General features: G+C 56.0%; 2 protein-coding genes across 8 annotated transcripts; one reads left to right on the top strand and one right to left on the bottom strand.

Moving 5' to 3' along the window:
* Positions 1 to 473: 473 nt before the first annotated feature.
* Positions 474 to 3740, top strand: ZDHHC12 (zinc finger DHHC-type palmitoyltransferase 12). Of its 7 annotated transcripts, none has more exons than XM_033193082.1 (5): positions 474 to 643; positions 2069 to 2205; positions 2525 to 2602; positions 2796 to 2962; positions 3132 to 3333. In XM_033193082.1, exons 1-5 carry the CDS (start codon positions 544 to 546, stop codon positions 3331 to 3333), a joined length of 684 nt encoding a protein of 227 aa, XP_033048973.1. In that variant the 5' UTR covers positions 474 to 543. The 7 variants fall into 7 exon arrangements, with proteins under 7 accessions (XP_033048973.1, XP_033048959.1, XP_033048937.1 ...); XM_033193046.1 differs by having other exon boundaries at positions 475 to 643; positions 1904 to 2205; positions 3110 to 3740; XM_033193074.1 differs by having other exon boundaries at positions 476 to 643; positions 3082 to 3740.
* On the bottom strand, positions 3688 to 20720 carry PKN3 (protein kinase N3). The gene is given in 23 exon segments (XM_033193005.1): positions 3688 to 4219; positions 4330 to 4410; positions 4595 to 4702; positions 4784 to 4887; positions 4890 to 4925; positions 6008 to 6084; positions 6242 to 6304; positions 7669 to 7845; positions 9153 to 9244; positions 9378 to 9441; positions 9749 to 9816; positions 9946 to 10048; positions 10244 to 10412; positions 10487 to 10562; positions 10966 to 11109; positions 11221 to 11330; positions 11410 to 11556; positions 15838 to 16021; positions 16217 to 16344; positions 16416 to 16527; positions 17321 to 17466; positions 17656 to 17896; positions 20287 to 20720. Coding segments are annotated over 23 exon segments (2943 nt in total). The 5' UTR covers positions 20587 to 20720; the 3' UTR covers positions 3688 to 4006.
* Positions 20721 to 27622: the final 6902 nt, after the last annotated feature.

Here is a 27622-nt window from a genome sequence, read left to right as displayed (position 1 = left end):
CCATAGTCAGAATCTGCACCACATACCTCCACTTTTCTCTCCGTTTGCAATATCTGAGAATAAATAGCAGGGAGGTAAAGCTGTCACCACAGACCAACCTTGGGCGAGCCCTGGCCCTCTGGAGACTTTAGTCATCACATCTTCGAAATGGGCACAATTTTGCCTCTCGGACTCACAGCAAACCGCTGGATCTTTTAAGCGCCCAGGGAGCTACGCGCATGCGCGAGGCTGCGAGGGCGGGCACAGGGGAGCGCGGGGGAGGTGCGCGCGCGCGCTTGGTCTTTCAAAAGTTACCTGGCGGGTGGGGCTGGAGTTAGGGGAGTTACCAGCTGCGCGCGCGCCGGCCCCGCCCTCAGCCTCTTCAGGCACCTGTTGGCTTGAGGGTCCACTCGGCCGCAGCTGCCATCCAATAGGCAGACTCCCTGATCCAGTCCGGCCCGGCCCAGCGCCCAGATCCACCAATCCCCGGGCGACCGCGTTCCCCTCCCTCGGAGGGCCCGCCCTTCTGGGCGCTTCTTCCGGGTGGGGCCCCTGGCCGAGGCGATGGCCCCCTGGGCGCTCCTCAGCCCTGGGGTCCTGGTGCGGACCGGGCACACCGTGCTGACCTGGGGGATCACGCTGGTGCTCTTCCTGCACGATACCGGTGAGCCGGACCCCGAGCGACCCCGGACCCACCCGATCCCGCGTGGTTCCCCAGACTTTCCATTCTCACTGGGTCTCCCGCCTAATCCCTGGAGATCCTGGGATTGGCCCGATCTCCGCCATCTCCTGAAGCCCCCTCCCCATCTATCATTCCAATAGCCACCCGCTCTCCGCCTGATACCCCGTTGATTCCTGATTAATCCCAGCATCTTCCAGATCATTGCCAAATGCCCTGTCCATCCCAGGACCCAGCCGGTGCCCACCAGATCCAAGGACCGACTTGAGCCCCATGTCCCTTGATCCTGGGACCCACTAGTTCCTTCCCAGGAACTGACCCCAAATCTTCCCATCCGTACGATTAGGAGGCTCAACTAGATGCAAGGATTGGCATCTGTCCACACCCACACCCTCCACACCCCCATGGTCACTAGCTGCCCAAGTCCAGGCAACCCCTCAGGCAAGAGAACACCCCACGGGGTGAGGCCTGTCTCCCATCTTCCCACAGATACACCCACCTACCCACCTCCATTTCCCTCATTCCCCTCAGTAGCCCCCTACCCAGCACCTCACCTGCCACGGGCAGCCTCCCTCACTGTCATCCACAGCAGCCCCCAGCCCTCCTTCCATGGTGGTCCAGCCTCAGTTTCTGGACTGGGGCCCCTGCTGGTTTTCCTCCCAAGACTTCAGACCTCCTCCACCGCCTTCACCCTTTAGCCTAAAAACTTGCTCAGGTCTCCCTATCAGAAAACAACCCCCCTCAAAAGCCGCCCTTTCTTCTCTGCTCCCCCTTACAACCAAGGGACGAGGGATTTGTCTACACTCTGCTGTCTGGTGGTCTCATGCCCCCTCATTCCTTGCCCTGCACCCTACCTCCCCAAAATCCTGTCACCACCATGGGCTGAAGCCACTGGACCCTTTCTTATGCCCCTCTGCAGCATCTGAGCCTGCCAGCTGCACCGTCCCTCCCATATCTCTCTCAGGCATTTCAGACCTGGCCAGTCTCTCACCATTGCAGAGCCAGAGACGCAGGACCCCTCCTCCCTCTCTCCCACATCCAGTCAGGTCTGGCTCCCTTCACCCAGCAGCCCCCTCTGTCCATTCCTTCCTCTCTCACTTCCTGCCAGGCCTTTGCAGCTCCCCTCTTCTTCCTCCTGGCCAGATTCTCTGCCCCTAGGCTTCTCCTGATCCATTTCTCTAGCAATGAGGTTTTCCAAAACAGATCTGGCCTTATAACCTTCCATGGTTCCCTCTGACCCTCCAGATAAAGTTCAGAAGAACTGCTGGCCACACACAACCACTCATGGAACCAACATCTCCAGGTCTTTGCTCGGCCAGGAACACACTTCCCCACCTCCAACTGCAACCCAGCCCCACCCACTCCTGTTCTACCCGGCCCAGCCTCACTGTACTCTCCCGGCCTCTCCAGAGCTGCGGCAATGGGAGGAGCAGGGGGAGCTGCTCCTGCCCCTCACCTTCCTGCTCCTGGTGCTGGGCTCCCTGCTGCTCTACCTCGCTGTGTCACTCATGGACCCCGGCTACGTGAATGTGCAGCCCCAGCCTCAGGTAACCAGGGGCCCCTACTCTCACCAACAGGGACTCAACAGCCAGCACGTCTCCATGCCAGGCTCTGTGCTGCAGGCTCTTGTAGGGGCAGCTCAGTGAATCCTCTTGCCAGCCCTAGAGCCCCATCCTACAGTAGTGAGGAAACTGCTGGGGCCCAGAGAAGGAAGAGACTTGCAAACATCACACAGCCACCCTCAGTCCAGGGTGCTCCGCCACACCCCACACCTCCATTCTGCACAGGATGGGTCCTAAACTCCACAACCAGAGCTAAGCCGGCCCCTAGGCGAGCTGCCCACCAATGCCACCTGTCTCATTCCAGCAGGAGCTCAAAGAGGAGCAGACAGCCATGGTTCCTCCAGCCATCCCTCTTCGGCGCTGCAGATACTGCCTGGTGCTGGTGAGTGATGCAGGGACACTCACTTGGGAGAGGTTGGGCCAAAGCTGAGACTCCTCCACCTCCTCCTGCCCCAGTACCTGGGCCTCACCCCTCCTCCAAGAAGGCCTTCCATCATCAGGCCCTGATTCCTCCCCTCAGTGGTGGGCTCACAGCAGAGCTGGCACTGAGCCTCCACTCTCCTCCATGCCCACAGCAGCCCCTGAGGGCTCGGCACTGCCGTGAGTGCCGCCGTTGCGTCCGCCGCTACGACCACCACTGCCCCTGGATGGAGAACTGTGTGGGGGAGCGCAACCACCCACTCTTTGTGGTCTACCTGGCACTGCAGCTGGTGGTGCTTCTCTGGGGCCTGTACCTGGCATGGTGGGTGCTGCTGCCCAGGCATAGGGGGAGGGTGGGATGTATGCTCCCACGGGGTGGACAGAGCCAGGACTCCCAGGGATCCAGCACAGGGAGGGAAGGGCTCCCCTGCCCTCCCCCAGCACCAGGCCCCTGTCCCCTGCACTGCAGGTCAGGCCTCCAGTTCTTCCAGCCCTGGGGACTGTGGCTGCGATCCAGCGGGCTCCTGTTCACCACCTTCCTGCTGCTGTCCCTCTTCTCGTTGGTGGCCAGCCTGCTCCTTGCCTCGCACCTCTACCTGGTGGCCAGCAACACCACCACCTGGGAATTCATCTCCTCACACCGCATCGCCTATCTCCGCCAGCGCCCCGGCAACCCCTTCGACCGAGGCCTGACCCGCAACCTGGCCCACTTCTTCTGTGGGTGGCCCTCGGGGTCCTGGGAGACCCTCTGGGCGGAGGAGGAGGACAGCAGCCCAGCTGTTTAGGGTTGCTGGAGGCTGGGCTACTATCTTGTGCCTGAAAACCACGGGACCTGTCCCCAGCTAGGGTCAGTCCTTGGAGGGCCTGGGGTCGCTCACTTCTGCCCACTCCTCCCAGGCCCCAGAACTGAACTTCAAGACAGACAGATCCCTGCCTCGGTGGGCAGTTCTGCCTTCTAAGGAAGAAAGGGAAAAAAAAGGAACTGTGGGCAGCTCAGGCCCAAGCAGACCCTGGGCTCCACCCCAGCCCCACCCAGGCTACTGCCAGTGCACACTTTTACAAATTTAATAGTCTATAAAGCAAGTCCAGTCTTAAAAAGACAAACCACATCACTCCTTGCTGCGGCACCCTTTCTGGGCCAGGTCTCGCTGGGAGGTAGAGGAGGGCGAGCTGGAGGGGGAGGGGACACACTTTGCCCAGTGACACTGAGCAAAGCCCACAACAGTGGCCCCATGGCTGCCACCTCGAGTCCCAAGGGCTCATAAGTACCCGGCAAGGCCTGGACCTCCAGGCAGGGCACACAGGTGGGCAAGCAGAGGCTCTAGCAATCTGTCGGGGAAGGGGACAGAGGTGCCAGGAGATGCCCTCAGGGCTCCAGGAATCGCTCTGACACGAAGTCGAAGTCCCGGAAGGCGGCCTGTTGGCGGGCAGTGAGGAGGCTGTGGGGTGCAGGTGGGGTCAGGGCAGGCGGCAGCCCTGTGAACTCGCCCTCAAAGTAGCGCAGGTCCGCAGGGCCACAGAGGGTGGGCACGAAGGGGGGCTGGATGGTGCGGGCGAGCAGGGCTTGCCAGTTGGTGGTCTGGGGGAAAAGGAGAGGCGCCTGAGATGGCAGGAACAGCAGCTCCATGAGTCACTCCATGTCACCTACCCTGCCAGGCACAGGGAACCACCACCACCCCAGCCACTCACCCTGAAGAACGGCTGGACCTTGATCTCCTCAGCATCCTGCTCACCCGCCCCAAGGCGCTTCTCCGGGCACTTCTGGAGGAGCTGAGCAACAGGACAGGCGCTCACTTAGGTCATTCAGCCCCAGGCGCTGCCATCATCCACAGGCCCCAAGCACGCTGGCCCAGAGCGCTCTACGGATGGGTGGCAGGGGTCTGCTGTCCCATGACGGAGGGCACATGGGCCTTGAGCAGCCATCCAGCCCAGACCCAGACCCTGCAGTGCTTACCTTCTGAATGAGCTCAAGCCCTTGCACCGACAGAAAGCCGGGGTAGGGAGCGTCCATGTTAACGATGCAGTCAAACACCTCTTCCTCCGTGTCCCCTGGGAAAGGGCACTATGGAGATGGGGGCTCAGCAGGATGCACGGGCCACCCCACTCCAACCCAGAGGCCCAGACAGCACACTCCAGCACTCACCTCACCCACCAGCATCTCATAGAGCAGCACGCCCAGCCCCCACCAGTCCACAGCCCGTGTGTACGCCTCCTGGGTCAGCACCTCGGGAGCCAGGAACTCCGGGTGCCGCAGAAGGTGCTAGTCCGGTCCCCGAAGCCGATCCCTACAAATCAACAGGCACACCAAAAGCAGATTGGTGTGGCCTATTCACAATAACCTTAACAGCCAAGCCTCAGCCAGGGAGCTGAGCCTGTGCCAAGCCCTGCCCTGTACCCAAGGAGGTCGGAATGGTTATGACGCCATTTGACTGCATGCGGAGCCAAGCTCACAGGCTAAGGTCACAGAAGGCAGAACTCGGCCGGGTATGGTGGCTCACACCTGTAATCCCAGCACTTTGGGAGGCTGAGGCGGGCAGATCATGAGGTCAGGAGTTCGAGATCAGCCTGGCCAACATGGTAAAACTCTGTCTCAACTAAAGATACAAAAAATAAGCTGGGGCATGGTGGCATGTGCCTATAATTGCAGCTACTTGGAAAGCTGAGGCGGGAGAATCTCTTGAACCCTGGAGGCAGAGGTGGCAGTGAGCCGAGATGGTGCCATTGCACTCCAGCCTGGGCAACAGGGCAAGACTTCGTCTCAAAAAAACAAAAAGAAGCCCGGTGCAGTGGCTCACGCCTGTAATCTCAGCACTTTGGGAGGCCAAAGTGGGCGGATCATGAAGTCAGCAGATCGAGACCATCCTGGCTAACACAGTGAAACCCCGTCTCTACTAAAAAAATAAAAAAATTAGCCGGGCGTGATGGCACACGCTTGTAGTCCCAGCTACTTGGGAGGCTGAGGCAGGAGAATTGCTTGAACCCAGTAGGTGGAGGTTGCAGTGAGCCGAGATTGCACCACTGCACTCCAGCCTGGGTGGCACAGCAAGACTCCATCTCAAAAAAAAAAAAAAAAAAAAAAAGATAAAAAATAAAGAAAGAAAAAAACAAGAGGCAGAACTCAGTCTCCTCTCCCAGCCCTGACCATAGGCTCTCCCTCGGGCCAGGTGCAGGCTGGGGCTCTATACGAGCCTCTAGGGCTGGGAAGAAAGGGCCAGTGTGCCCAGCTGTCCCCTGGAATGAGGTCTGGAGCAGTGGAACCAGGGCATCCGTGGGTGAGATTTCCTGGGAGATGCCATGTGCCCATCATCCTATTGGCCAGGCTGGGTAAACAAGGCTGGAGCTATGGATCCCAATGGGCAGCCCCCACCTTCCTTGCAGAGTCCAAAGTCTGCGATCTTCAGGAATCCCTGGGCATCCAGCAGAAGGTTATCCAACTTCAGGTCCCTGAGGGCAAGCGTGCAGATCAAAGAGAATGAGGGGGGCTTAGACCCAGGAAACAGCAACCGCCCCCGGAGCAGCCCAGGCAGGAGGGAGGCAGCATCTGTGTCCTCACCCACCGCCCCCCCCCCCCACCCCCAGGCATCCCTGGGCCAAAAGTCACCTGTAAATGATCTTCTTCTCATGTAAGAACTGCAGCCCCAGGACAACACAAGCCACGTAGAAGCTGCAGGGGTGGTTATGGGAGAACTCAGGCCCAAGACCACGGAGGCAGGGCAGGGAGGCACCAGGATGGCCATGGCTGGGGGATCCCGGATGTCCCAGCCAGTCAGAGATGAGTGAGACTGGGACAAGCATCATGCTGAGAGTGGGGCTGCTCTAACAGTCCCAAGGTCACCTCAATTTCCAGCTTCCTGGGCCCTTAAATGGTGCCAGGGACCAAGTGTTGGTCCCTGCAGTTGATACTCATCATGCCTTTTTTTTTTTTTTTTTAGATGGAGTCTCAGTCTGTCACCCAGGGTGGAGTGCAGTGGCACAATCTCGGCTCACTGCAACCTCCACCTCCTGGGTTCAAGCGATTCTCCTGCCTCAGCCTCCCAAGTAGCTGGGACTACAGGCACGTGCCACCACACCCAGCTATTTTCTTTTCTTTTTTTTTTTTCAGTTTTCGTAGAGACGGGGTTTCACCATATTGTCCAGAATGGTCTCGATCTGTTGACCTCGTGATCCATCTGCCTCAACCTCCCGAAGTGCTGGGATTACAGGCACGAGCCACCATGCCCGGCCTTTTTTTTTTTTTTTTTTTAGACAGAGTCTTGCCATCGCCAGACTGAAGTAAAGTGGCAGGATCTCAGCTCACTGCAACCTCCACCTCCTGGATTCAAGCGATTCTCCTGCCTCAGCCTCTCGAGTAGTTGGGATTACAGGCATGTGCCACCATGCCCAGCTATTTTTTGTATTTTTAGTAGAGACAAGATTTTACCATGTTGGTCAGGCTGGTCATGAACTCCTGACCTCAGGTGATCCACCCTCCTCAGCCTCCCAAAGTGCTGGGATTACAGGAGCCTGGCCAATCATGCCTATTTTTCAAATAAAGATCTTAGACTCGCCAGGTGTGGTGGCTCACGCCTGTAATCTCAGCACTTTGGGAGGCCGAGATGGGCAGATCACCTGAGGTCAGGAGTTACAGACCAGCCTGACCAACATGGAGAAACCCCATCTCTACTAAAAATACAAAATTAGACAGGCATGGTGGCGAATGCCTGTAATCCCAGCTACTTGAGAGGCTGAGGCAGGAGAATCGCTTGAACCAGGGAGGCAGAGGTTGCGGTGAGGCGAGATCGTGCCATTGCACTCCAGCCTGGGCAACAAGAGCGAAACTCCATCTCCAAAAAAAAAAAAAGAAAACTAATGCACAGCTTCATAAGCTGATGCCCAGGGTCATAAATGCTGTCAGTTGGTGCCAGGATGTAAACCAAGGCCTCTGACTCCTGCTCCTCTGCTGTTGGGCACTTGGGGAAAGCAGGATGTAGAGAGTGGGTGTAGGGAACCAGTTTGCTGGAAGAGGCAGGCAGGAGGGATGGAACCCACCAGGCCTGGGGCTCTGGGAAGACATCCTCGTGGATCTGCATCATAAGGTCGCCACCAGGCACAAACTCAGTCACAAAGCAAGCATGGCTGGAGGTCTGGAAGCAGGCAAGGAGGGAGAGCAGGAAGGGGTGCCCTGTGCGGCCCACAGCCTCCAGGATCCGCTTCTCGCAGTACAGGCTGCAGGAGAGAGCAAGAGTATTAGAGGGAAGGAAAACTTCCCCTGGGCTGTGCCCTGCACCTTGCACAACACCCCTGGCTCACTGGGCCCTCAGCCAAAGTGCCAGGCGTGTAGACTGGTAGACTGATGGTTTCTTTTCGTTTTTTTGTTTGTTTGTTTTTGAGACAGAGTCTTGCTGTCACCTGGTCTGGAGTGCAGTGGTGTGATCTCAGCTCACTGCAACCTCTGCCTCCTGGGTTCAAGTGATTTTCGTGCCTCAGCCTCCTGAGTAACTGGGATTATAGGAGTGTGCCACCACGCCCAGCTGATTTTTGTATTTTTAGTAGACACAGGGTTTTGCCGTGTTGCCCAGGCTAGTCTCTACCTCTTGGCCTCAAGTTATCCACCTGCTTCGGCCTTCCAGAATGCTGGGATTACAAGCGTGAGCCAGTGAGCCTAGTCTTTTTTTTTATTTTTTTGAGACAGGGTCTCACTTTGTTGCCCAGGCTGGAGTGATGTGGTACGATCTCGGCTCACTGCAACCTCCGCCACTGGGGTTCAAGTGATCCTCCCACCACAGCCTCACAAGTAGCTGTGTGCGCACCATCATGCCCAGCTAATTTTTGTATTTTTTGTAGAGAGGGGGTTTCGCCATGTTGCCCAGGCTGGCCTCCAACTCCTGGGCTCAAGCAATCCTCCCACCTTGGCCTCCTGAAGTGCCGGGATTACAGGCATGAGCCACTGTGTCCAGGTCCCCCACTTTTTTTTTTTTTTTCAGATGGAGTCTCGCACTGTCGCCCAGGCTGGAGTGCAGTGGCGTGATCTCGGCTCACTGCAAGCTCTGCCTCCTGGGTTCACGCCATTCTCCTGCCTCAGCTTCCTGAGTAGCTGGGACTACAGGTGCCCGCCACCATGCCCAGCTAATTTTTTGTATTTTTAGTAGAGACAGGGTTTCACCGTGTTAGCCAGGATGGTCTCGATCTCCTGACCTCATGATCCGCCTGCCTCGGCCTCCCAAAGTGCTGGGATTACAGGCGTGAACTCCCATGCCTGGCCATAGAGTGAAGGTTTCTATATGTCAGGGGCTCACAAGGGGCTCTGAATGTGCACAGTCACCAATGCCCCCATTTTACAGTAGAGCAAACTGACAGAGAGAAGAAGGGACCTGCCCAAGGAAACACAGTTAACAACTGCAGGTGTCAAAAGAGAATGCAGGTTGACTGGCCCCACGGGGTCACCTCTCCAAAACCCCAGGAAACTTCAGCTGCCCTCTGGATGCCACAGCCCAGGCCAGCCATCCTGGGTGCCCTGTGGCGCCCTCACACACCTGTCTATCTCGTCCCGGCTGAGCACCTCCTGCTTCTTCAGCGCTTTGATGGCGTAGTATTTCCCCGTCCCCTTGAACTGGACCAGGAGGACCTGGGGCCAGAGAGAGGCTGGGGTCCAGGTGGGCCGCACCAGGGAGCCTTTACCACCCACACAGATTGGCTCCTCCCGGCTCACGTGATGAGGCCCCCAATCCTGTTCCATACCACCCCCTTCAGCCCACTACCTTCCCAAAGTGTCCCCGGCCCAGCACGGCTAAGCAGCGGAAGTCTTGAAGCCGAGGGGGTTTCCTGCAAAGAAAGAGAGGGTATAGGGAGTCCCCTACGGCAAGGGCTGGGTCCCTACCCAGAGCCGTCCCAAGCCTCCCATGCCCAGTCCTGGGCTGTCTCAACCTATGGGCTGGAGAAACCCCTGCAGGAAGGGCTCCTAGAAGCTGGCATAGAGCTGGAGCTCAATAATGTGGGTTTAGCAAATCAGACCCCAAGAGCCAGCCAGCGCATGTGCCAGGGAGCCAGGGAGTAATGTATGAACGGATACACGAATGTTCAAGCAAGCAGACGAACGTCTCAAACACGAAGGTGCGCAGGATGAGGGTACCTGGTGGGGGAGGCTGGTGGAGACGGCCCACGTCGAGTCCTAGGCTCCATATGGGGGCGTTTGGTGCGCTGTGAGGACAGAAGAGCTCAGGGCAGGGCTGGACTTCCTTCTTTCCCTTTAGGCCTGCCACCCCACAGCTGGGTGACCCCGCCAAGCCCAGCCGGCCTCAGGAGCCCCTAGTCCCTCCAGCCCCTTACCGGAATCTCCTCAAATGTTGGCTCCTGGGGGAGGTAGAGGCGCGGGGGCTTGGGTGGGGGTGTCATCTCTTCGCCCAAGGGGGTCTTCTTGGGCAAGAAATTACTGTAGGGAGAAAATAGACACAGTGCCCAGCACTGGCAGATGCAAGAGCTGGCAGGATGGACACACCAATCTGAAGTGAGATGGACAGAGGGTTGGGGGCTGAGCAATGTGGACAGACAGACAGACACTGCCCGGATCTGGAGCCCCGCAGCTGCCACAGAGGAGGGTGCCGTCTAGGGCGACGGGGCTCCTCACCTGGGAGTGGCAGGGTCAGAGGCCTCTCGTGATGTTGTTGGTGTCCGAGGACACCCTTTGTGGGGGCTGATCGTGCTCGGGGAGCTGCAGGGGGGCAGCAGGTTCATGACGAGGCGCCCCCAGGCCGCCATGCTGAGGTTCATCTGCGAAGCCCTCAGGAAGTCCTGGCCTGGGAGAAAAGGGGACCTTAGTCCCGGGGCCCCAGCCCTGCTCCCTCGCACATAGCCCCCATTCCCTCCACACCTCTGCGTTTAGAGAAGATGCGTTCCTGCCTCTGCAGCCGGGGCCGCCTCTCAATGACAGGATCGCAGAAGGTCACCTGCAGGGGTAGGGGCAGGGTTGTGGACCAGTCGCCTCCCATCTCACCTGCCATGGCGTCTCCTCTGCCCCTGGGATGACAGCCCAAGCCCCCAGGGTCAACAGATGCAAGAGCCAGAAGGACCCAGAGAAACAGATTCAATGTCCTCATTGAGACTAGTGGAGAAACAGAGGCCCAGGGAGGACAGGCACTTTTCCAGGATCACACCTGAGGCAGGGCAGTCAGGACAAGGACCCAGGCCTCCAGATGCAGCCCTGAGAGAGCAGCTAGGAGTCCTTATTCTTGGAGACCTCCTCTCCGGTCCTCAATCTCTGCACCTACACGCAGTGCATCAGTCTTGAAGGCCTTCCCGGCCCTGACGCCCCCAGGGCCCACCAAGTCAGAGGGCGGAGGTGGTGAGCACCTGGGCAAAAAGCAGCCCCTGTGGTACCAGGCTGAGGGACAGCTGGTGACAGGCATTGTCCAGGAAGTCCTCAAGTCTCAGGAAGGCCACGCCACATAGCTGCCGCCAGTCCCGCCAATGCACCCCAATCTCCAGCTCACGGGCCTGTATTGGGGAGGCCAGGCTGAAGGGTGGGGTGCAGAACGAGCCCCGACCTGGGCAGCCTTCCACCCCGCAGCCCAAGGTCACCCCTGACCACACAAAGGCCAGCCTTACTCGCTCCAGTGGGATGATAAAGGTCTGGTCCCAGGACTGTTCTGCCACCTGCCCCCAGCCCGTCTGCCCCACAACGCGGTTGTCCACCTTCAGCACAGCCAGCACCTCGCCTGCAGGGCCAGAGCTGGGGCTCAGGGCAGGCCTGAAGCAGGGCTCTCCTGCCCTCCCCGAAGCTCCTTCCCTACTCACTGGCAAGCTCGCCTCGGCCACGCTGCTGCTTGGCTCTGGTCCGAAGCCAGCCCTCGGAGGGGCTGCCAGCCAGTGCAGCCGCCGGGGAGCGTCCAGGCACGGTTGCCAGCAACTGTTCACAGCCCAGGAGATGGACCTGCAGTGTCCCTGTGGTGGGGGTGGGGGGGGGGTTGTCAGATGCCATCTTCCCACTGCTACCACCAAGGTGTCCTGGGACCCCAGGAAGGCCACCCTCTCCAGGAGGTGGCTGAACCCAGACCCTACCCACCTGAGGCCAGGGCAGCTACCTGAGAAACCTCACTCAGTGTGGCAGCCTAGAGTGCCTGGACAGGAGCCTGCTGACTGCCCTGCAGCTTCCAAGCACCATGAGCCCCTGAAGGGTGCCCTTGGACCCTGATGACACCCTGGGAGGCCTCCAACCCGGCCACTCCCAGGGGAGGAGCCACCTTGTCCCAGACTGCACGCTTCTCTGTGGCAGCCACCTCTTTCCAGGGCAGAGCAACTGGCTCTCCCGTCCATAGGCTGGAGCGGCAGGGACATAGGCTCAGACCTCAGACCTCAGACCTCAGCCAGGCTGCACAGAGACACAGCACATGACGACGAGATGCTGCCCAGAGCTGGGGCCTGGAGAACACTGTGGCAAGGACAAGAGGTTGGGACAGGGAGCGGGAAGCCTGACTTCCTGTCCGGACCCACCGGCTACCTGGGCCTCAGTTTCCCCATCTGAACAGTGGAGGTGAGTCCCAGCTCTGTCCCACCTCCCTCAATGGATATGAAATGTGTTTTGTCAACGGAGTAAGTTCATGTGTCACGTCACTAGAGGTTTGTCTCTCAAAGCGTAGAGAAAGCAGTGGGGATCTAGCAGCTTTTGAGGACACAAAGTAGGCCCAAGAGTATCATTTAGGGAGAGTCTGGGCCTGGGGGTTACAGACAGAGAGAACTTGTAAATAAAGGCAGGGGTCCAGGGTAGAAAGATCAGCTTAGAAAGAACAGCTCGGCCGGGCGTGATGGCTCACACCTGTAATCCCAACACTTTGGGAGGCCAAGGCGGGCAGATCACCTGGGATCAGGAGTTCAAGACCAGCGTGACCAACATGGCAAAACCCCGTCCTAACTAAAAATACAAAAATCAGCCGGGCCTGGTGTTGGGCACCTGTAATTCCAACTACCTGGGAGGCTGAGGCAGGAGAATCGCTTGAACCCAGGAGGCAGAGGTGGTAGTGAGCTGATATTGTGCCATTGTACTCCAGCCTGGGTGACAGAGCAAGACTCTGTCTCAAAACAAAAACAAAAACAAAAACAAAAACTTGAGGCCGGGTGCGGTGGCTCACACCTGTAATCCCAGCACTTTGAGAGGTTGAGGCAGGCGGATCACCTGAGGTCAGGAGTTCGAGACCAGCCTGGCCAACACAGTGAAACCCCGTCTCTACTAAAAATACAATTAGCCAGGCGTGGTGGTGGGCGCCTGTTATCCTAACTACTTGGGAGGCTGAGGCAGGAGAATTGCTTGAACCTGGGAGGCAGAGGTTGCAGTGAGTCAAGATCATGCCACTGCACTCCAGCCTGGGTGACAAAGCAAGACTCGATCTCAAAAAAAAAAAAAAAAAAAAAAAAAGGCCCAGTATGGTGGCTCACACCTGTAATCCGAGCACTTTGGGAGGCCGAGGTGGGCAGATCACGAAGTCAGGAGATGAAGACCACCGGGTGCGGTGGCTCATGCCTGTAATCCCAGTACTTTGGGAGGCCGAGGCAGGCGAATCACGAGGTCAGAAGATCGAGATCATCCTGACTAACATGGTGAAATCCCGTCTCTACTAAAAATATAAAAAATTAGCCGGGCATGGCGGCGGGCGCCTGTAGTCCCAGCTACTCGGGAGGCTGAGGCAGGAGAATGGTGTGAACCTGGGAGGCGGAGCTTGCAGTGAGCCGAGATCGCACCACTGCACTACTTACGGCCTGGGCGACAGAGCGAGACTCTGCCTCAAAAAAAAAAGGAGATCAAAACCACGGTGAAACCTTGTCTCTACTAAAAATATAAAAAATTAGCTGGGTGCGGTGGCGGGCGCTTATAGTCCCAGCTATTCGGGAGGCTGAGGCAGGAGAATGGCGTAAACCCAGGAGGCAGAGGTTGCAGTGAGTCAAGATCATGCCTCTGCACTCCAGCCTGGGCGACAAAGCAAGACTCTGTCTTTAATAAAAAAAAAAAAAAAAAAAGGCCAGGCATGGTGGCTCACACCTGTAATCCCAGCACTTTGGGAGGTCACGAGGTCAGGAGATCGAGACCACGGTGAAACCCTGTCTCTACTAAAAATACAAAAAAATTAGCTGGGTGCAGTGGCAGATGCCTGTAGTCCCAGCTACTTGGGAGGCTGAGGCAGGAGAATGGTGTGAACTCGGGAGGCAGAGCTTGCAGTGAGCTGAAATCATGCCACTGCACTCCAGCCTGGGTGACAAAGTAAGACTCTGTCTCAAAAAGAAAAAAAGAAAAAAAAGAGCCTGGGCGAGGTGGCTCACGCCTGTAATCCCAGCACATTGGGAGGTTGAGGTGGGTGGAGGATCACCTGAGGTCAGAAGTTCGAGACCAGACTGACCGACATGGAGAAATCCCATCTCTACTAAAAATATAAAAATTAGCCAGGCGTGGTGGCACATGCCTGTAATCCCAGCTATTTGAGAGGCTGAGGCAGGAGAATCGCTTGAACCTGGGAGGCAGAGGTTGTGGTGAGCCAAGATCACGCCACTGCACTCCAGCCTGGGCAATAAGAGCAAAACTCTGTCTCAAAAAAAAAAAAAGGACAACTCAAGTAACTGGGGTGTTTAGCCAGGAGACAGGATATGGGGTGGCCTTGAGTAGTTGAATTCTAGGCCTTTTAACAAGCTATTTCTTCTGCATTTCTGAACTTGTCTACTTGGCCATAAGTACTCCTGTGTAAGTCCTTCAAGGCCAAGACACCACCTCCTCTAGAAAACACTCCTTGGGCCGGGTGTGATGGCTCACGCCTATAATCCCAGCACTTTGGGAGGCCAAGGCGGGTGGATCACAGGAGGTCAGGAGTTCGAGACCAGCCTGGCCAACATGGTGAAACTCTGTCTCTACTAATAATACAAAAATTAGCCAGACATGGTGGCGCGGGCCTGTAATCCCAGCTACTTGGGAAGTTGAGGCAGGAGAATTGCTGGAACCCAGGAGGCGGAGGTTGCAGTGAGCTGATATCACACCACTGCACTCCACTCTGGGTGACAGTGCGAGACTCCATCTCAAAAAAAAGAAAAGAAAACATTCCTGGATTCCCCAAGGCCAGGTGAGAGGGCTCCATCCAGAGCCTGCGTTTCCTCTTCTCAGCTCTGCTCACAACGGAATGGGGTCAGTCGGCCCTGTAGCAGTGCTCTGTGCAGGTAGGCGCTGACCTTTCCAGCTCGCACTGTATCTCGGTGGGATACAGCTTCAAAGCCCATGCTGTCAGATTATTTGCTGATTACAATTTGGCTGCTGCTACAAGGAGACAGATCTCGGTACAAGATAAGAAAATTAACTTTTTTGGCCGGGCGCGGTGGCTCATGCCTGTCCCAGAACTTCGGGAGGCAGAGGCAGGCAGATCACAAGGTCAGGTGATGGAGACCATCCTGGCTAACACGGTGAAACCCCGTCTCTACTAAAAATACAAAAACAAAAAATTAGCCGGGCGTGGTGGCGGGCACCTGTAGTCCCAGCTACACGGGAGGCTGAGGCTAGAGAATGGTGTGAACCTGGGAGGTGGAGCGTCACAACAGGGTGTGCCCTGTCGCCCATGGTGGAGTGCAGTGGTGCAATCTCAGCTCACTGCAACCTCTGCCTCTGGGGTTCAAGCAATTCTCTGCCTCAGCCTCCCAAGCAGCCAGGATTACAGGAGCCCACCACCACACCTGGCTAATTTTTGTATTTTTAGTAGAGACAGTGTTTCACCATCTTGACCAGGCTGGTCTTGAACTCCCGACCTCATGATCCACCCACCTTGGCCTCCCAAAGTGCTGGAATTACCGGTATAAGCCACCACGCCCAGCCTAGAAAACTTTCTAAGAGTCCAAGCTGCCCAGTGCTGGGTATCAAGCTTTGCAGGGCTGCGAGCTTCCTGACACCAGTGCTTTAAGCACTATTCTGCTTATTTATGTAAATACAAGCTACACTGTCTGAGTGCTGACTCTGCTAGACACTGTGCTTAGCACATCACGTGCAACACAGTAACCGTATGAGGTAGGTGCTATATCATCCCCATTTTACAGATGGATAAACTGAGGTTTGAAGAAGGAATGTCAGTTTCCCAAGGTCACGCTGCTAGTGGGTGGTGGGGCAGGACTGAAACTCTTGAACTCTTCCCCAAAGTTATTTGTGCTTCGGGGTCTCCCCCAAAAAAGAAAGAGAGCTCTGAAGTGGGAGGAACTTCTGGCTACCTGTCAGGGCGGTGGGCTTCACAGGTGTCCCTGAAGGCTGGGGGTATCCAGGCACTGCAGTTCGCAGCTCTCGGGCCACTCTGCTGCGCAAAGGGTGGGCAGGAGGGAGCTGCTCCAGCAGCTGCTCCAAGGCCAGCCGCAGGAGGTCCAGTTTCTGGGAGGACTCCTGTAGCTGGGCCTGGGCCTGCAGAGGGGACAAGGTAGAGCCAGGTTTGTGGGTTATATGGCAGGGGGCAGCAGCTCAGGTCACCCGGAGTCACCTTCCGCATGAAGTCTCGACAGAGAAGTCCTTCTACATGGTCACCCTCCCTTCACGCCCCTGCGGAGGGTGGTATGGGAAGAAGCCGGCCCTAGGAGAGGGCCAGGGCTGGGACCTGACCTCGGCCAGCGCCTTGCGGTCCTGTGTTCTCCGGCTACTGAGCAGTTTCACCACGTTCTTGGCGCCCTCGGCCACGGATGCCTCAACGTGCAGTCGATGCTGTAGCTCCTCCGCCAGCAGCTCAGGCCCTGTGGGAAGGAGGGCAGCTCTCAGGCCCTGCTCTGCCCTGCTCCGCCCTCCCTGTATCTCAAGGCCTCACCTGGCTCCGGGGACCCACTGGCCTCCAGGCTGCTGATCTTCATCCGCAGCAGGGCTACCTTCAGCTGGCTGTCCCGCAGCATCTGCTGGGCAGCTGCCAGGAGCTTCCTCTCCTATGGAGCCATGGCACAAGCCCATCAGAGCAGGCCTGGGCCATAGCTTCCCCCATCAGACCAGAGTTAAAGTCAAAGCTTGGTCTCCCCCATCAGACCAGGGTTAAAGTCAAAGCCTGGTCTCCCCCATCAGAACAGGGTTAAAGTCAAACCTCGCTCAGTAGGCCAAACACTAGAGTCAAACCTCCTTTGTTGGACTAGTTGGTGGGTCAGGGGAGCCTTTTTCATCAAACCAACAAGGGCTGGGGTCAAGCTTCCCCTTTCGTATCAGGGATGGGGTCATGCCTCTCCCATCAGATCAGGGCTGGTGCTAACTCTTCCCCATTAGATCAGGGCAGGGGCTAAGCTAAGCCTCCCCCATCAGATCAGGGCAGGGGCTAAGCCTCTCCCATTAGATCAGGGCTGGTGCTCAGCTATGCCTTTCCCACTAGATCAGGGCAGGGGCTAAGCTAAGCCTCCCCCATTAGATTAAGGCTAAGGTCCTGCCTCCCTCATCATATCAGGTCCACAGCCAAGCCTTCTGGTCAGACAAATACTGAGGCCCAGTTCCTGACATCATGCTGGGAGCTGGGACTGGGGCTGAGCTAGGGTCCCACTAGACCAGGGCAAGGCCTTCTCTGTCACACTAGGGGCTACAGCCATGCCTTCCTCACCCAGCTGGGGTTTGGGGTCATATTTTCCCCATCAGACTGCAGGCTGGGATGGTGTCTCCTTACGGGCTCAATGGCTGAGTTGCATTTCCCTGTCGGACCAGGGGCCAGGGTGTCCCTGCCATCAAACTGTGGGGCCTTACCTTGGGGGTGCCACTGGCACACGTGTGGGTCATGTTCTCAGCCCCCTGCTTCACCTTCAGCTCCACATGCAGCTGCCTCCGGAGAGCCTCTAGGTGCCGAGCCCTGAGCTGCTCTGCCCACGGCCGGGGTCCTGAGGCCACAGGCTCTGTGCATGGGGGTATCGAGCACCTAAGTCCCTCACTCAGGGCCGATACCCCCACTGTGGCCTCTCCTCCTTCCCCGACTGATCTATGGGCAGGAAATGAGGTGGTCTCGCCACAGTGGCCAGGGCCAAGGCCAGGGGCCAGATCGGCCTGGAGCCTTCTGTCCAGAGGGGTCTCAGCTCCTCACTCACCAGCCGGGTCAGGCCCAGGGCCGGGCAGCAGGATTCGGGCATGCAGCTCCCTCAGCTCTCCATGCAGCTGCTCCAGGCGGCGGTTGGAGGACTGCAGCAGCTGCTGCACATGGCCCAAGTGGCGGCGGTCTGTGGCCACCCGCCGCAGGTTCTCCACCCCCTCCTTGATCTTCAGCTCCTTCTGGATGGCCCGCCGGATCGCCTCTTTCTCATCCTCCGGGGGCCACTGGCTCGGCCCAGGCTGCAGGGCCAGTGGAAAGCAGAGGGTGGAAAGCAATCATGGGGTGCAGCGGCCACCAGCAGCCTCTGCTCACTACAGATGGAGGCGGAGGAAGGAACGGCACCCAGGACTGACAAGCACAGGGTTTGGGAAGCCTCTCCCTTTAGAGCTCAGGCCTGAGCCAGATGGAAACTCCGAGGCCACTCATCTAGACCAAGCTCCTGTTCTCTGCCCGTTAGAGAAGGGTGGGGCAGGGGGGATAGTTGACACAGTAAATGGGTGCCAGGTTCTATTCTAAGAGCTTTGTATAGATTACCACATCACTCCTCCCAGCAACCCCACCCGGTAGCAGCGGTCATTACCCCCATTTTCTTTTCTTTTTCTTTTCTTTTCTTTCTTTCTTTTTTTTTTTTGAGACAGAGTTTTGTTCTTGTTGCCCAGGATGGAGTGCGGTGGCACCATCTCAGTTCACCACAACCTCTGCCTCCTGGGTTCAAGCGATTCTCCTGCCTCAGCCTCCTGAGCAGCTGGGATTACATGCACACGCCACCACCCCTGGCTAACTTTGTATTTTTAGTAGAGACGGGGTTTCTCCATGTTGGTCAGGCTGGTCTCGAACTCCCAGCCTCAGGTGATCTGCCCGCCTCAGCCTCCCAAAGTGCTGGGATTACAGGTGTGAGCCACCACGCATGGCCTATTACCTCTGTTTTCTAGTGAGGAAACTGAGGCCCAGAGAGGTGAAGTAACTTGCCCACAGTCAAGACACAGAGGAGAGACCACCATCTCTCAGACCCCAGCTGTCCCTGGCAGCCCTGGGTAATCAGGCTGCTCTAAGTCTGGGATCCAAAGTAGAGTCCAGGAGCCAGAAAAGCTCAACGCGGAGTAGGGGTTCACACAAAGCCACATGAGAAGGCAGCCAGGGGCCTGGGAGCCAGGGCTTGTTCCCCTAATGTCCCAATGCCACAGGTAGCAAAGCGGAGGCACAGAGAGGGACTGGGGAGATCTCCGGGTGCCCACCCACTGCTCAGCTCCTGGGAGGAAGTAGAAAGCTCTCTCACGGCTTCACCCAGGTTGGAGCCAGGAACAGGAACACCTCCTTTCCAGCCGCCAGCATTTCAAACCAACCGGTGCCAAAGGTGACCTCAGGCCAGGGTAACCCACGATGCCCCGCAACACGGGTTCTTGCAGGGACCCCATCTTACCTCTCTGTGTTCCATCTTCTCCTGAGCCCAGTGGAAGGGGCCGCAACCCCAGACTCAGGGACCACCCCCCCTCCTCCCGCCCCAGACCGCAGCGGGGGCCTGCTGGCCCAGCTGTCAGAGGGCAAGGGCGAGGCTCAGGAAATCCTCTGACCGCCCTAGGCCACAGGGCCAGAGCCAAAGACTGGAGCAAACAAAGGTCCCATGGAGCTGGGGGCCCGGCCACCGGGGTCCTGAGTCACCCAGCTGCCGCTGCAGGGCGGAGCCCCGCAGGAAATCGGAAAATGTGTACAAGCTACGTCTGGAACAGGCGGAGGGACCTCCAGAGGAAGGGGGTGGGAAGGGGCAGACCAAGCCCCAATCCTGAAGGCGGCTTAAGCAACTGGCTTGGGCACTCAAGGAGTCTACACGAACCCCCAAACACCCCCGTGGTCCTGTCTGCCCCGGGTTGGAACTCCAACATGGACACACACACCACCTCCTTTCTGCTCTTTGCGGGGACGCACTCCTGTCCGCAAATGCCCCCCTCCCCACCACTGGCTCCGGGGCAGGACACCACTTCTCCCTCCCCAGTAGCAGACAGACACGGCCTCGGTCCTCCGGGCCCACGCGCACCAGCACCTACTGCCAGCTCTGGCAGGAAACCCGGCCCCTCCACGTTCTATAACCCACTATACGTACCGAAAGGTTCCCGCCCCGGGGCGGGGGAGGCCGCTCCCCTCTCATCCACGCTCCCCTCGTGCCTCGTGCACTGCGAGAGGGACTCCCGCCACTGCCAAGCGCGCACAGACTGCGCCCCGCGCTGCGCGCACATTCTAATCCCCCCAGGCCCATGTGGTCCCCCTTTCTATCCCGGCTAATTCCAGTTGGCCTTGGAGCCCCACCGCGGAGAACCGACTTAAGGACACTCTGGGGACCACCCTCGTGGCGCACACTGCGGACTCAGCCGTCCTCGTTCACGGGCTGGTTGAGGTACAAGCTCCGGCTCAGCCGGGGGCTAATTTGGAGACGCTGCAGGGTCCAGGAACAATCGAACCCGGAGCTCAGGTCTGCTCTGCAAGGGCGTCGTGGGGCCGGGGCCAGGGAAAGGGCAGGGAAGGGGCGCGGGTGAGGGGCGGGTTGGGGGACGTGGCCTCGGTTCGGGGCTCCGGGGCGATGACCGAGGCTTACCCGCACCCCACCAGCCCCGCGGGCCCCTACCGCGCCGTTCACCTGCCGCGGCGCCCCCTCCTCCATGGCGCCGCTCCGGCCGCTTGGGGCCCTCCTCTCCGCCACTCCGGTCCCGGAAGCCGCAGCCCCTCCGCCAGGACTTTCAAACTTGAAACTTCCCGGGAAGCGGCGCTGGAGACGCGGGATCGGGCGCCCCCTCCCGAGACCCGCTGGCCCGCGGGGCCAGCACCGCCTCCCGTCCACGCCGGTCCAGCGCCGCCTCCCGTCCGCGCCGGTCCAGCGCCCCGGACCCCACGCCCGAGGTCCCGCGCTCCAGCGCCTCCCTCGGATCCAAAATTCCATAGGATTCCGGGTCCAGCACCCGGGCTTCGGCGTCCGCAGTTCCCGCTGGGCGTGACCGCGCCGCACCCCCGGGTTGGACGCGCGGGAGGTTCATCGCCGGCGCCCAGTCCTCTGGCCTTCCCCGCCGCACGCCGGCAAGAGCCGGCCAGTTGGGGACTGGGATGGGGGGGACAGCGCCCCCTGAAGGTCGCCGGGTCGCCCAGCCGGGTTCAGCCCTTAGAGCTGGCCGCCGCCTCTAATTTTGAGCCCCTCCACAACCTAGCTCCCGCCTCTAACGCGCAGGGCCTCCTCGACCAAGCCCCTCAAGTCTCTCTTTGTCTCGCATGTTGTTAGTGTAATGTGGGCTAATCCAAAATTGCCCTTCTCCTCGGAGTGGGTGGCCCAGAGGAGATATTAGTCATTACAAGAACGCATACTAGGCCAGGCGCAGTGGCTCACGCCTGTAATCCCAGCAGTTTGGGAGTCCGAGGCGGACGAATCACGAGGTCAGGAGTTCAAGCCAGCCTGGCCAACATGGTGAAACCCCATCTCTACTAAAAATACAAAAATTAGCCTGGCGTGGTGGCGGGCGCCTGTAATCCCAGCTACTCAGGAGGCTGAGGCAGGAGAATCGCTTGTACCCGGTAAGCGGAGGTTGCAGTGAGCCGAGATCCTGCCACTACACTCCAGTCTGGGCGACAGAGCGAGACTCCGAGACTCCATCTCAAAAAGAAAAAAGCTTTAAAAAAGAAAGAACGTCTGCCGGGCGCGGTGGCTCACGCCTGTAATCCCAAAACTTTGGGAGGCTGAGGCGGGCGGATCACCTGTGGTCGGGAGTTCAAGACCAGCTTGAACAACACAGAGAAACCCCATCTCTACTAAAAATACAAAAAATTAGTCGGTCGTCGTGGTGCATGCCTGTAATCCCAGCTACTCAGGAGACTCAGGCAGGAGAATCGCTTGAACCTGGGAGGCAGAGGTTGCGGTGAGCTGAGATCATGCCGTTGCACTCCAGCCTGGGCAACAAGAGCGAAACTCGGTCTCAAAAAACAAACAAACAAAAAAACCCACCAAACAAACAAACAAAAAAAACACGTATACTTGTGGAAAAAGTAAATCCTCACCCAAAATTATGATAAATTACAAATTACAGATGAATGAACCAGACCTCTCTGGCCCATCTCTCTCTCTCTTTTTTTTTTTGAGATGGAGTCTCGCTCTGTCGCCCAGGCTGGAGTGCAGTGACCAGATCTCAGCTCACCGCAAGCTCCGCCTCCCGGGTTTACGCCATTCTCCTGCCTCAGCCTCCCGAGTAGCGGGGACTACAGGCGCCTGCTACTTCGCCCGGCTAATGTTTTTGTATTTTTTTTATTTTTTTATTTTTTTATTTTTTATTTATTTATTTTTTTTTTTTTGAGACGGAGTCTTGCTCTGCCACCCAGGCTGGAGTGCAGTGGCCGGATCTCAGCTCACTGCAAGCTCCGCCTCCCGGGTTTACGCCATTCTCCTGTCTCAGCCTCCGGAGTAGCTGGGACTACAGGCGCCCGCCACCTCGCCCGGCTAGTTTTTTGTATTTTTAGTAGAGACGGGGTTTCACCGTGTTAGCCAGGATGGTCTCGATCTCCTGACCTCGTGATCCGCCCGTCTCGGCCTCCCAAAGTGCTGGGATTACAGGCTTGAGCCACCGCGCCCGGATTTTGTATTTTTTTTAGTAGAGACGGGGTTCACTGTGTTAGCCAGGATGGTCTCGATCTCCTGACCTCGTGATCCGCCCGTCTCGGCCTCCCAAAGTGCTGGGATTACAGGCTTGAGTCACCGCGCTCGGCCGGGCCCATCTCTTAATCAGACTGAGCTTGCTGGTTCAGCCTGTGCCACTTTTTAGGGCTTTACCCTAAAAAACCCATCCATCCACATGCGAGAAAAGACACAGCTGGTGAAATAGCCGCCATTATCTCAGCCCAAGGGAGGTGTGCTGGTCACTCCCTAGTCTATAGCAGGCCATTCAGCCCGTCCTGGCATCCTACGTTTATGGGAGGTTGTGCCAGGACTTTGTGGAAGAGCGTCCTCCAGGAGGTGGAAAGGTGATGAAGGGTCAAGTACTGACAGTGACTTGGAACAGACAGGCTCCGGTGCTCTTACTGAAGGAAGCCACATGTTGTGCTTTGCACTAATCACTTCCCTCACAATGGACTGGAAAAAAAGTGAAATTGGTTGAGCCATGGACAATGCTTGGGTTGTCCTGCTATGCGAAATCAACCAAGTGGCATTGACATATAAGCAAAGGCAACTTGGCTCTGTGAAACATGCCCAGATTTAATAATCAGAGGCCAAACGTGACATTTACACATTAGAATTGTTGAGGTCTAGATATTAACACAAGCACCTGGCACATAGTAGGTTCTTTAACATGGGGGTTGGCTGGGCATTGGTGGCTCTTGCCTGTAATCCCAGCACTTTGGGAAGCTGAGGACAGCAGATCACGTAAGGTCAGGAGTTCAAGACCAGCCTGGCCAACATGATGAAACCCTGTCTCTACTAAAAAAATTAAAAGGCTAGCCGGGCACAGTGGCTCACGCCTGTAATCCCAGTACTTTGGGAGGCCGAGGCAGGCGGATCACAAGGTCAGGAGTTCAAGACCAGCCTGGCCAACATGGTGAAACCCCGTCTCTACTAAAAATACAAAAAAAAAAAAAATTAGCTAGGTGTGGTGGTGGGCACCTGTAATTCCAGCTACTAGGGAGGCTGAGGCAGGAGAATCGCTTGAACCCGGGAGGTGGAGGTTGCAGTGGGCCACTCACGCCACTACACTCCAGCGTGGGTGACAAGAACAAAACTCCATCTCAACAACAACAAAAAAAGAATAAAATAAAAAATTACAGCTGGGCGCGGTAGCTCACACCTGTAATCCCAGGACTTTGGGAGGCCGAGGCGGGTGGATCACCTGAGGTCCGGAGTTCGAGACCAGCCTGACCAACATGGAGAAACCCCCGTCTCTACTAAAAATTCAAAATTAGCCGGGTGTGGTGGCACATGCCTGTAATCCCAGCTACTCTGGAGGCTGAGGCAGGAGAATGGCTTGAACCTTGGAGGCAGAGGTTGCTGTGAGCCGAGATTGCACCATTGCACTCCAGCCTGGGCAACGAGCGAAACGCCATCTCAAAATAATAATAATAATAATAAATAATAAATAAAAAATTACAAAGACTAGCTGGGTGTGGTAGCTGGTAGCACACACCTGTAGTCCCAGCTACTTGGGAGGCTAAGGCAGGCAAATCGCCTGAACCTGGGAGGCAGAGGTTGCAGCAAGCTAAGATCACGGCACTACACTCCAGCCTGGGCAACAGAGCAAGATTCTGTCTTGAGAAAAATGAATAAAATAGGCCGGGCGCGGTGGCTCAAGCCTGTAATCCCAGCACTTTGGGAGGCCGAGATGGGTGGATCACGAGGTCAGGAGATCGAGACCATCCTGGCTAATACGGTGAAACCCCGTCTCTACTAAGAAAAATACAAAAAACTAGCCGGGCAACGAGGCGGGCGCCTGTAGTCCCAGCTACTCCGGAGGCTGAGACAGGAGAATGGCGTGAACCCGGGAGGCGGAGCTTGCAGTGAGCTGAGAGCCGGCCACTGCACTCCAGCCTGGGCGGCAGAGCAAGACTCCGTCTCAAAAAAAAAAAAAAAGAAAAATGAATAAAATAAAATAAAAAGGGGGTCAAAGAAATGCTATTATCCATCATTTAGAAGCAAGAAGGTTGATCAAGCCCAGTGGCTTATGCCTGTAATCCTAGAACTCTGGGAGGCTGATAACGCAGGAGGATTGCTTGAGGCCTAAGAGTTCAAGACCAACCTGGCTAACATAGTGAGACACCATCTCTTAAAAAAGTAAAATAAAGGAGTAAAAAAGCCCTCAGCTTCTCACCTCAGCTGATCAAAAACCCAGGAATCAAACTAACAAGGCTTCCCCACCTTTTAGGAATTATCCAGTGGTGCAGTCAGTCCAGCCAGCTAATTAACCCTTTAAAATGTGTATCTGTGGCCGGGCGCGGTGGCCCACGCCTGTAATCCCAGCACTTTGGGAGGCCAAGACGGGCGGATCACGAGGTCAGGAGATCGAGACCATCCTGGGTCACAGTGAAACCCCGTCTCTACTAAAAATACAAAAAATTTGCCGGGCGCGGTGGCGGGCGTCTGTAGTCCCCGCTACTCGGGAGGCTGAGGCAGGAGAATGGCGTGAACCCGGGGGGCGGAGCTTGCAGTGAGTGGAGATCGTGAAACTGCACTCCAGCTGGGACGACAGAGCGAGACTCCTTCTCAAAAAAAAAAAAAAAAAATGTGTATTTGCTGTAATGGCTAAATGTTACTTCTGGAAGCCAAGAGTAATCTAACTCTCCGTAGGAGGGTGCTCACATCTCAACTCCCGGCTCATTTATCCACTCAGTGCAGGCAGGAAGCTGCATTGATGGTTTTCAAGTTTGGTTGGAAAGTGGCTTTTTGTTTTTGTTTTTGTTTTTTTGAGACAGAGTCTTGCTCTGTCACCCAGGCTGGAGTGCAGTGGTGCCAATTTTGGCTCACTGCAACCTCCACCTCCCAGGTCCAAGTGATTCTCATGCCTCAGCCTCCTGAGTAGCTGGGACTACAGGCACGTGCCACCACACCCAGCTAATTTTTTATATTTTTAGTAGAGATGGGGTTCACCTTGTTGGCCAGGCTAGTCTCGAACTCCTGACCTTACGTGATGCACCTGCCTCAGCCTCCCAAAATGCTGGGATTACAGGTGTGGTCCACCAAGCCCAACCTGGGGAGTGTTTTTCACAGGGGAGTGTTTCACAGGGGAGTGTTTACACAGGGAAGACAAGTCCTGGACTGTTGGGTGAGTCTGACCAGGTAGCTGCATCTTACTTCTGATGGTGATAATACTTCATAAGACTGGAATTAGGAAATTAGTGTTCAGCATTCAGTGGACTGTGAATAGTGCAAACCAACTTTCTAGCCAGTTGGCCTTTAAAAGACTATAACTTGCCGGGCGCGGCAGCTCACGCCTGTAATCCCAGCACTTTGGGAGGCTGAGGCGGGTGGATCACCAGAGGTCGGGAGTTCAAGACTAGCCTGACCAACATGGAGAAACCCTGTCTCTACTAAAAATACAAAATTAGCCTGGCGTGGTGGCACATGCCCGTAATCCCAGCTACTTGGGAGGTTGAGGCAGAATCGTTTGAACCGGGGAGGCAGAGGGTGCTGTGAGCCGAGATCACGCCATTGCACTCCAGCTTGGGCAACAAGAGCAAAACTCTGTCTCAAAAAACAAACAACAAAAAATTGTAACTCAACTGAAAGGAACCTAAAACTTGTCAACAGACTGCATGAGGAAACATTTTCCCCCTTCCTTGCATACAATTTTTTCCTTCTCAGTGTTGCAACCAGTCAATTTTTGTTTTTTTCTGAGACACCATCTCAATCTATCGCCCAGGCTGGAGTGCAGTGGCGTGATCTCAGCTCACTGCAACCTCCACCTCCTGGGTTCAAACAATTCTCCTACCTCAGTCTCCCAAGTGGCTGGGATTACAGGCTCATGCCACCATGCCTGGCTCATTTTTGTACTTTTAGTAGAGATGGGGTTTCACCATGTTGGCCAGGCTAGTCTTAAACTCCTGACCTCATAATCCCCCCACCTCGGCCTCCCAAAGTGCTGGGATTACAGGTGTAAGACAGCACACCTGGCCCTACAACCAGTCCATTTTTATCTTGGTTTGTCTGGGTAGAATCTGAGCACACAATGTCACCAACTACAGTTGGCCCACACCCTCCACTTTAAAAGTCCTTGCTATTCTGCAGCCCTTTGCCTCAGGCCTATTAAAAAGTAAACTGCTGCTGCTCTGCGACCCAGGCTGAAGCACGGTCGCAGTCATAGCTCAGTGCAGCCTCAAACTCCTGGGCTAAGGCAATCCTCCTGCCCCCACTTCTCAAGTAGCTAGAATTAGCCTAGTGCCACCACACTTTTTTTTTTTTTTTTTTTTTATGGTAGTGATGGGATGTCCCTGTCATCTAGGTTGGCCTAGAGCTCCTGGACTTACACGATGCTTCAGCCTGGGCCTCCCCAAGTACTGCGATTACAGGTATGCGCCACTGTGCCCAGCTTCTATTTTCAAATGTCCTTGAGAAAAGGAGCTGAGCCCGTTCTAATACACACTAAAGACCAGCCCAAGAATTTGTCTTACAATTGGACACAAGGCATGCCGGCTACTGTGTAGTAAATTTTGTGGTACATTAAGGTTGCCATTTTGCTTTCTCACAGCCTAGTTCTTACAGATTCATAGGTATTAGGAGCACCTCAGGAGATCACAGTAGTTGAGAGTGAACTACTACCTTAAAAGGGCTCCCAATTTTTGACATTCCCCAAAATAAACATTATTTGTGACCTATAACCTGACAGCCCTAGAATCTCATCAGCATGTAAAACCACTAGTTGAAGTTTCACTGTTAAGTTTGTGAAAAAGTATCACAGGCTTGTGGATATTGATTTAAATGACTACAATAGCCCCACTTACCCAAAGGAGATATATTCTAAGATGCCCCAGTGGCGGCCTGAAACCACAGGAGTACCAAACCCCATACAGTTTTTCCTATACATGCCTATAAAACTTAACTTCCAAATTAAGCAGTTAAGAGGTTAACAGTATAGGACCATTTTGACAACTATTATATACTGTAACTGTATACATTCACACGTGTAAATGTATACTGTCTCAAAATATCTGAACTGCAGCTGACCATGTGTAGCTCAAGCTGCGATAACAGGACCCACCTTACTGGATTTTCTTCCCAGTGAAAAGTCCTTTTGAGACTTCAAAATGAAAATGCTATACTCGCCCTCTCCGAAACTGTATCCAAGTTCAGATATTTGAATTTATCCTTTACTTGTACACCGACCAGCTCAAAGCTTTCTAAACCAATGTTATACCATTAGCGCTAACCCATGCTTCCCCAGTCACTAATGATGTGAAGACAAAAAAAATACAAGTTCTAAATCCAATAGCAAGTAACATTCCTCTACAAAACAAGG

This window comes from Trachypithecus francoisi, unplaced genomic scaffold (genome assembly GCF_009764315.1).
Source record: "Trachypithecus francoisi isolate TF-2019V2 unplaced genomic scaffold, Tfra_2.0 Contig01585, whole genome shotgun sequence".
Taxonomy (NCBI): Eukaryota; Metazoa; Chordata; class Mammalia; order Primates; family Cercopithecidae; genus Trachypithecus; species Trachypithecus francoisi.
The sequence above is the reverse complement of the archived record's forward strand: the minus strand, read 5'-3'. Positions and strand labels throughout refer to the sequence as shown.

Excerpts from the sequence above, each read along its gene's own strand:
- ZDHHC12 (XM_033193046.1), top strand. The coding sequence starts at position 544 with ATGGCCCCCTGGGCGCTCCTCAGCCCTGGGGTCCTGGTGCGGACCGGG. Across the intron at positions 644-1,903 it reads GCTCTTCCTGCACGATACCG|ATAAAGTTCAGAAGAACTGC; the intron begins GTGAGCCGGACC and ends CTGACCCTCCAG. Across the intron at positions 2,963-3,109 it reads TGGGGCCTGTACCTGGCATG|GTCAGGCCTCCAGTTCTTCC; the intron begins GTGGGTGCTGCT and ends CCTGCACTGCAG.